The following is a 10,000-nucleotide window of genomic DNA, read 5'->3' as shown; positions in this document are numbered from 1 at the left end:
TTATATAAATTATTAAATAAATAGATAAATAAATAAATAAATAATAACAAATAAATAAATAAATAAAAAATTTAATGAAATAAAAAAGAAATAAATACACAAATTAAAATAAATAAAACATTTAATTAAACTAAATAAATAAGATCAAAATTAAATAAAAATTATAAAAATAAAACAGTGTATTTAATTTATTTTTTTTACTTTTTGCATTCATACTTTTATCTTCTACTGCCACACATTTTATGTCTGTAAAGTGCCTTAAGGCACTTTATAAAAATAAAGTTTATTATTATTATTATTATTATTATTATTATTATTATTATGTCTACAAAACTAATAATAAAATGATTTAAATAAACGAATAAATAGATAATAACAAATAGAAAAATGAAGTAAAACTAAATTATAAATAAATAATTACACAAATAAAATAAATAAATAAAAAATGTTTTAAATGAACAAAATCAAATAAAAATAAGATCAAAATTAAATAAGAATAGTAAAATTATAAAAATAAATCAGAGTGTAATTAATTATTTTTTATTATTAATTTTTTGCATTCATTCTTGTGTCTTTTAATGCTGCACATTTTATGTCTGTCAAGTGCCTTGAGACGCTACTTTTAAAGGCGCTTTATAAGAATTAAGTTTATTATAATATAATATAATATAATATAATATAATATAATATAATAAAATATAATATAATATAATATAATATAATATAATATAATATAATATAATATAATATAATATAATATAATAAAATATAATATAATAAAATATAATATAATATAACTTGTTATATTGCTGTTCAATATACTGTAATATATACCAATATATATTCCAAGAGACTTGATTGGAACTATTATATTATATTATATTATATTATATTATATTATATTATATTTTATTATATTATATTATATTATATTATATTATATTATATTATAAAAATATTTTTTTTCTTGACAATAAAGACTGAAGCAATGATGCTAAAATGTATATTGCACAAAACGTTCTGATAAAAATCAATGGAGTCTTGCTGAGCACATAAGCACACACACAAAACCCTGCATCTATAAGCCTAAATGAAAGAAATCCCACATTTCCAATGCAGTCTCAGACTTGTCCCCGCTCTTAATATGAAAGCGATCATGTTCCAAGTGCACATTACAGACAAACAGATTGCTGTATTTCTAGTCACAGCCAAACCGCAGGAAGCTGGATGCGCTCAACACAATTACGTTGAACACACACACACACGCACACACACACACACGCCGGACTGCATATAAAATCAAGCATGATTTCAGACAGCGCTCGTAACAACAGACTCTTTGACCCCATGTCTCATTTAACTGCGGTCTGAGATACAGCAACATCTGATCCTGGATGAATAATAACATACAGTTGAAGTCAGATTTATTAGCCCTGTGAATTTTTTTAATATTTCCCAAATGATGTTTAACAGAGAAAGGATATTTTCACAGTATTTTCGATAATATTTTTTCTTCTGGAGAAAGTCTTATTTGTTTTATTTTGGCTAGAATAAAAGCAGTTTTTCCATTTATTTAAAACCATTTTATGGCTTATTATGTACTTATACATTGCATAATCAAAAACAATATCAAATTTAATACCTTACCAAATAGCATTTAAGACTTTTAATACTTTTTAAGGGCCTTAAATTTCTCTACATTGATTTATTCAACTTTAATACTTTTTAAGACCCTGCGGACACCCTGTTTATGCTGTGAGGTGACAGCGCTACCCATTGCACCGCCCAACTATATAATTCTTATAATATTATTATTCATTAGGATGTATATATAGACAAATATAACAGCAAATTTAACTTGAAAATACTATAAAAAATAAAAAAACAATGCTACACTAAAAAACAACCAAACAAACAATGCTGCAATAACCCTGCCTTTAAATATCTGCTGTTTAGAGGAATGTCTCACAGATTATGTGTTTTAAATTACTTGACTCTCAAAATATTCCGCTGCATTTCAATGAGCATAGATGGAAAGATTGCCCAGAGTAAAACGTTTTTTCTTTCTTTGTTTCAGTATCTGAGAGGAATAATTTATCCCTGAAACATTGCGGGTGTCCAAAGAGTTACAAAAACAGTGTTTGTCGTGTGTGTCTGTCGCCCTCTAGTGGAGAAACCCAATTTATGGTCAAAACAGCTTATTTGAAGGGTCGGTTCACCCCCAAAATGAAAATAATCATCATTTACTCAACCTTCACTTGTTACAAACCTGTCTGAGTGTCTTTTTTCTGTTGAACATCAAAAAAGGTATTTTGAAAAATGTTGAAAACCTGTAACTATTGACTTCCATAATATTTGTTTTTTCTACCATGGAAGTCAATGGTTCCAGGTTTCTAACATACTTCAAATTAGCTTCTTTTGTTTTCAACAGAAAAAAATAAACTATTTGGAACCACTTGAGAATGAGTAAATAGTGAATGTTAAATTTTGGGTGAACGTCATTTCAGAGGACACTTGCTTGATTCAGTAAGCATGTAAAACCTTATTATTTATTTTATTTAATATTTCGAAAAATAAAAAGGAAAGGTATAATTTGATGTATCAGATTACATTTAATCAATGCTTTTTTATTTTGTTTTGCTTTATTAAATCAAGTTAATGTTTACTTTGATATATCATAAACTATGTTCACTCAATACTTTATGCAAAACTGCAGAAAACATTAATAAATAAAATAAAAAGTAAAAATATATTTATTTATATATTTAATTTATTTATTAAAGCAAAAAACACTATAAATGAAAAACAAAGTAAATATACACTTTGATATATCATAAATTTCGGTTCACTTAATACTTAATATTTATTTATTTGTTAATTAATTAATTAATTAATTAATTTATTTATTTATTTATTTATTTATTTATTCATTAATTCATTTACTAAAGCAAACATTTAAAAATAAAAAATAAAAAATGAATATATACTTTGGTATATCATACACTGTTTACTCAACACCTTATTTAATTTAATGAAGCAAAAAATGTATAAATAAAAAGTAAATATATATGTTAATATATCATAAATTAATGCTCACTCAATATTTATTTATTCACTAAAGTAAAAAAAAACATTAATAAAAAATAAAAAGTTAATGTATACTTTAATATATCATACATTAATGTTCACTCACTCATTACTCATTGATAAATCATAAATTCAGGTTCACTTAATACCCTATTTATTTAATAAAGCAAAAATATGTAAATAAAAATTTTTAAGTAAATGTATACGTTAATATATCATAATTTTATGTTCAACTCAATTCTTTCCCATGACTCTGATCACCCCAGCACTTGTTTTTATTTTGTCGTCCCCTCAAAAATCCTAAAATCAACAGCAAACTTTTGCAATTATTCTCTCATATAAAGTTCATCAGCTCCATTTTCTACTGGTTGTTCAAACTTTAAATGCAGATTGTCACAAACAAGCAGCGGTTGGGCTGAAAACCTCAGAGCTGATTAAAGTCTCGCCTCATCTCAAATACTAATGAGGCGACTGAATGTTCCCCGCAGAGAAATATTAGAGGACATCTCAGCACTTCTCCTTTGTTGCAGTCTATTTGAAATGCATCAGAAATAATGCATCAGACATAATAAAAGTTATGATATAGTTATGAAGTGTGTGTGTGTTTATACCTTAACTCAGAAGTGTTTTTAGACAAGACAAGATACAGCTAAAGTCATAATTATTAGCCCTCCTAAATTAGTAGCTTACCTGTATATTGTTTTCCCCAATTTCTGTTTAATGGAAGGAAGTTTTTTCAACACATAATATAGTTTTAATAACTCATCTCTAATAACTGATTTATTTTATCTTTGACATGATGACAGTAGATAATATTTGACTGGATATTTTTGAAGACACTTCTATACAGCTAAATATGGCATTTAAAGGCTTAACTAGGTTAATTAGGTAAGTTAGAATAATTAGGCAAGTCTATGTATAATAATAGTTTGTTCTGTAGACAATCAAGTAAAAATATTGCTTAAAAGGGCTGATAATATCGACAGAAAGATTCTACAAACTATAAAATACTATTATTGAAAACACTTTATCAAATAACACAAATCCAAATGCCCAACGCAAGCTGTAAATTTTAAGCAGGCTGCGTTTCAGACAGTTTAGCTCAATGTATAATGTCTCCGACATCCCCTGTAGTCCCTTTCAGCAACTTGATAGCAACCGTTTTTCAAAAGAAGCGTAACCGTTTAAAAAAAAAATCAAGTGGGGTGTAGCGGATGTGTTTTATGTTGTAGAATAAAACATGAAAGTATCTTGAGTTTGTGGTCCCGCGAACCTTATTTAAGAGATTTAAATGAAAACCCATTCAAAAAACCCACTGACTTTGGAACGAGGGGACTGGAACTGCTAAAATGCTACCTCGCTTCCGGGTTTTTGCATACAAATTGACGTCATAGTTCCTCCACTCTATAGAAGTGACATTGCAAACAAATATTGTAATGGGAGAAAGCTGTAAAGGATGGACTGGATTTGAGCATCACCTGGTGGCTATTTCTGGTATAGCACCTAAACAGACTGTAATAAGTTTCTCAATTTTATCAGATCAACTCTAACTTGGTCTGACATACAGTTAATACACACTACCTGACAAAAGTCTTGTCGCCTATCCAAGTTTTAGGAACAACAAATAATAACTTGAATTCTAGTTGATCATTTGGTATCGGAAGTGGCTTATATGAAAGGCAAAGGCCTCTAGATTACGCTTATTTTACCAAAACAAAAATATGATCATGCCTAGAATTATTTATTTAGGACAGTATGGTCTGACTTTGCTTAGACAAAAGTCTTGACACTGAACAGAAATAATGTCCAGAATAGAATATAAAATCATGCTGCAGTGGAAACAGAATAAATATTGTGTATGACTCCCATGAGCTTGGAGGACTGCATCCATCCATCTCTGCAATGACTCAAATCACTTATTAATAAAGTCATCTGAAATGGCAAAGAAAGTGTTCTTGCAGGACTCTCAGAGTTCATCAAGATTCTTTGAATTCATCTTCAATGCCTCCATCTTACCCCAGAAATGCTCAATAATGTTCATGTCTGGTGACTGGGCTGGCCAATCCTGCAGCACCTTGACCTTCTTTGCTTTTAGGAACTTTGCTGTGGAGGCTGAGGTATGAAAAGGAGCCCTATCCTGCTGAAGAATTTGCTCTCTCTTGTGGTTTGTAATGTAATGGGCAGCACAAATGTCTTGATACCGCAGGCTGTTGATGTTGCCATCCACTCTGCAGATCTCTCACACGCCCCCATACTGAATGTAACCCCAAACCATAATTTTTCCTTCACCAAACTTGACTGATTTCTGTGAAAATCTTGAGTCCATACGGGTTCCAGTAGGTCTTCTGCAGTATTTGTGATGATTGGGATGCAGTTCAACAGATGATTCATCAGAAAAATCTGCCTTCTGCCACTTTTCCAAATGATCTACTAGAAGCCAAGTTATTATATGTTGCTCTTATAACGGAGATCGACGACAAGTTTTTTTTTCAGGTAGTGTATATACCTATATGTTCTTTACAGTAACCCTAAAGGGCACATATTATGCCCATTTTACAAGATGTAAAATAAGTATCTGATTTCCCTAGAGTGTGTATGTGAATTTTCAGCTCAAAATACTCCACAAATAATGTTTTATAACTCTTTGAAGCTGACCCTTTTAGGCTTTGATCCTAATTGTTCGCATTTTGGTGACTGTCGCTTTAAATGCAAATGAGATTGTCCTCTTTTCAAAAGAGGGTGGAGCTACAAACACCTGTGTGTCAGCATAGTGGCAGATTCAAAAACACCACTAACGTCCTATGCTAATGAGGGAAAGATGGTCACTAGTGGGCGGGGCTTTTCCCCTCTGATGACACGTACAAAGTAAGAATGTCAATCAAATCGTTTCTGCAGGCTGCAAGTGTGATTACAAAACATAAAAGGAATACATTATTACCAGTAGATGCTGTTTGTGGGTGCTAAATAGTGAGTTGATTTTCATTATTTGTGTGAACTATCCCTTAAAAGCATCTGTCTCTTACCTGTCATTGAATTCTCAGAGGTGCTCAGCTGTTCCCTCAGTTTGTCCACATCGTCCGGATGGACCTGCTCGAACAGTGTGCTGCCGAACCACTCCGACTGCGGATGGTTGAGGACAGGAGTGACCGAATCAGACACGTAGATCACCCGACCTGTCTCAGCCGCAACCACAAACAAGAAGCCATCGGCCGCCTCCAGAATCAAGTGCTTCAGCTCCTGCCATAGAAAAAACAAAAAAACAAATTCAGATGCATGTGATGGTTAAAATTCTGTGTAGTGCTTTGAAATGTTCATCATTTAATTCGATGTTTGACCTAATCCCAACCTAAACATGAAGTGAGGGTGGGACACATAGTGGGCCCTCCCCTTTAAAAAAAACAGCCAATAGCTTTTGGTTTTTTCACAGCTCTGCCAGTGAGAGTGGTTGAGCTCAAGTGCATCAAATGTAAAGCATCTTAAAGGGAAATGTCAGATATAGAGAGCATTTGATTGGTCACTTTTTGATGAAGTATGAGGTAACAAGAATAAAACTGTTGGGCGGAAGTGACAAACTACAATGTTTTTGAGCAAACTGAGAATAGATATCTTTAAAACTAACAATACTGATCCTAATATCCATCAGAGGTTTAAAAAAGTAATAAAATATTCTGCTTAAGTAAAAGTATTGTTACTTCCAAATTGTTTTACTTAAGTAAAAGTAAAATTACATGTCTATATATCTAGATATACATCTACTCAAATAACAGTAAAAATTAACTCATTAAAATGTACTCATGAGTAAAGAGTAACTATTTCTCAAAACGGACAAGAGGATATAAATCTCCAATTAGTTGAATAAACAACTTTAAAAATTCAAGACCAACAACAAAAAATTATATAATTTATAATTATTTAAAATATTTTGCAGATTTTTTTGTTTAACAATTTATACAAATTCACAAATTCTAATGCAACATCTGCTATGTTAGCTAAATTGTGCATAGACAATTTTGCTCTAAGTCCCCGTTAATTTCTAATCCTTGTGCTAACAAACATTAGCAATGTTACGAACACAGTTGGGCAAGTTACTTCCAAAACGTATATACCTTTATGTTCTTTACATTAACCTTAAAGGGCACATATTATGCCCATTTTACAAGATGTAAAATAAGTATCTGATGTCCCTAGAGTGTGTATGTGAAGCTTCAGCTCAAAATACTCCACAAATAATGTTTTATAACTGTTTGAAGCTTCCAAAATGTAATGCATCATATGAAGAGTTCAGACGCAAAACCCGCTAAATGCCACTTGCGCCAAAAATGAGCTAATGGCATTGAGTGAATGCTTTAGGCAAGTAGTACATGTTCAACAACTATTTTTGCTTCAAATCATCTAAGTTGCAAATAAGTTTGTTGACAAAAGCCTCTAAACGCCACTTGCCTTTGACAGCAAAAGCCGCAATATCCCGAGAACCAATCAGAAGCCGCGTATCGAATCATACGTTTTCAATGTAGCAGCGCGCCGATACGCCGGCTTTTATTCCGCTTCTGATTTCTTTTTTAAAAGACAGAGTTTGTTGAACCGGATGAGCCTGTCCGACTGTCAGTGAATAGCAAATGAAAACGTCCCTTACCTCAAAACTCATTATAAGAAAAAGAAAACGCACTGTACAGTCGGAAGTGTGCAGCGGCGCTTTTTTGCGCAGCGAACTTTGAACATGCTCGATTTACTATACATTAAACGGCAACTTCATTTCCCGAAAGACGAAGTTAAGATGCCGTTCTTTTTTCCCACATGGATTCTATGAGGATAAAACTTTAGATGAAAAACAGACCAAGATCTTGAGTATGGTGAGGATGAATGAATGACTGACAGCTTCTAAAAGTGTCGGAGAGACATGGCCTGTTTTATTTGCTAATTTAAGCTATTTTTTAAAAGATAAACAATGTATAAAACTATACATTATTTACATTACTTCAATAAATTACTTTTTTATTAATGGACATCGCACAGATATTAATGTTTCAATGTTTTTACACTACATTATTTGAATCTAAAAAGCTTAGTTTCCAATGTTTACATTGTTCTACTTGCATTAAATCTAAATCCCATGTGGCTCTTTGACCAAAAATACGTGGCTCTCTAGCTGTCTCACTTGAATAATATTTTCCAGTTTCATATTGAAAATACAACTACAATTCCCTCTCAAGTTTCTATGGTCAAATTTGATTTGATTTGATTTGATTTGATATGCGCACACTTAAATTCAGACAATATCCATGAGTGGTGGTGGCAAAGAAAAAAATTCTGAGGAACATCGAAAGTTTCAAAATGAGTGGGCAGAAACATTTGCTCTGATACTCTGCTCTGTCTGATTTGCACCAAAAAAATATATATATATAATAATAATAATAATAATAATAATAATAATAATAAATATATACATATATACATATATATATATATATATATATATATATATATATATATATATATATATATATACATATATATATATATATATATATATATATATATATATATATATATATATATATATATATATATATATATATATATATATATATATATATATATATATATATATATATCAAACGTTAAGAGGGATTTTGAAACCCACCATGCATTTGCTGCAAAGTACCAGCTGAGCGAAAGCCGAAAGAAATCGCGTGATGAGTTCCAACATAAACTGCAACCGGATGAAAAACGGCAGGGGCAATACAGGAGTTTGGACAGGGGCATCTCGGACACAGATGGCAAATAAGTCATGTATGCCAAGTACAGCGAATGAACGGTTCGTGGCATAAAAGAGGGTATAATATGTCCCCTTTAAAGGGATAGTTCAACCAGAAAAAAGTTTGTTTGGCCATTGGGCTAGTTTACTTTTGCAAAAAACCTGGCAAACCTGAAAACAGCAGCTATTGATGGCTCACCTGTTCAGTGAGGAAGGAGGGTTTGTAAGCGCCATCGGTGGATGTGTTTCCGGTTCCCCTCATGGACTTCATGTGAGAGACGGCCATGCGCAAGATGGTTAGTTTATCTGGTTTTCTGGCAAGGGCGCTGCAGGTTGGCACCATGTCCGACAGCTCGGTGATGTACTGCGTCATTTTATTACGTCTGCGGCGCTCAATCTCACTGTGATTCTCTCTGCACGCAGACCAACAACAACAACACACGGCACAGTCAAAAACACATGCACTGCACATTTTACTCTTAGTTTTATGTTTTATATAATCTAATTAAATATAATAATATAATATATATCAGAATTATTAGCCCCCATGTCTATATTTTTCCCAATTTCTGTTAATTTTTTTTAAACACATTTATAATTTTGGAAAAAATATATCGCTTAAGGGGGCTAATAATTTTGACCTTAAAATGTTTTTTAAAAAATTAAAAACTGCTTTTATTGTACCCGAAATTAAACAAATAAGACTTTCTCCAGACGAAAAAAATATTATAGGAAATACTGTGAAAAATTCCTTGTATAAACAAATATTAAAAAAAAAAAGAAATTCAAAGGAAAACTAATGATTTGGACTATAATAACAATAATAGTACTACGTTGCAAGCATTAGTAACTTATTTCTTATTTATAATGCAAACAATAATATATATGGTACATAAAAGCATTGCACGCAACAGTAAGTAAAAATAGTTACATACTTTAGGCTTAATAACTATATAATTTCATATATTTATAATAAAATACTGTGCATAATAGTACTGTATATAATACCAATAATAGTACTACAATGCAAGTATTAATAACTTACTGTTTCTTATATTTTTTATGTATTTAAATAATATATTGTACATAAAAGCATTGCACATAACAGTAAGTAATAATAGTAACATACTTTAGGCTTAATAACTATCATTTCATAGA

The 10,000-nt window shown here is 31.1% G+C and overlaps 1 protein-coding gene across 4 annotated transcripts in view; it reads right to left on the bottom strand.

The window, feature by feature from the left end:
- Positions 1–10,000, bottom strand: part of arnt2 (aryl-hydrocarbon receptor nuclear translocator 2) — a 183,145-nt gene that overhangs the window by 125,699 nt on the left and 47,446 nt on the right. For all 4 annotated transcript variants that reach the window (XM_056461014.1, XM_056461015.1, XM_056461017.1 and 1 more), the window contains 2 exons: positions 9,042–9,255; positions 6,111–6,324 (listed from right to left, as the gene is read on the bottom strand). In XM_056461014.1, coding sequence (XP_056316989.1) covers positions 6,111–6,324; positions 9,042–9,255 — 428 coding nt within the window. The remainder of the gene's footprint in view (positions 1–6,110; positions 6,325–9,041; positions 9,256–10,000) is intronic.

Source organism: Danio aesculapii, chromosome 7 (assembly GCF_903798145.1).
Source record: "Danio aesculapii chromosome 7, fDanAes4.1, whole genome shotgun sequence".
In the NCBI taxonomy this organism is placed as follows: domain Eukaryota; kingdom Metazoa; phylum Chordata; class Actinopteri; order Cypriniformes; family Danionidae; genus Danio; species Danio aesculapii.
Note: the sequence above shows the minus strand (reverse complement) of the source record. Positions and strands in the feature narration are given on the sequence as shown.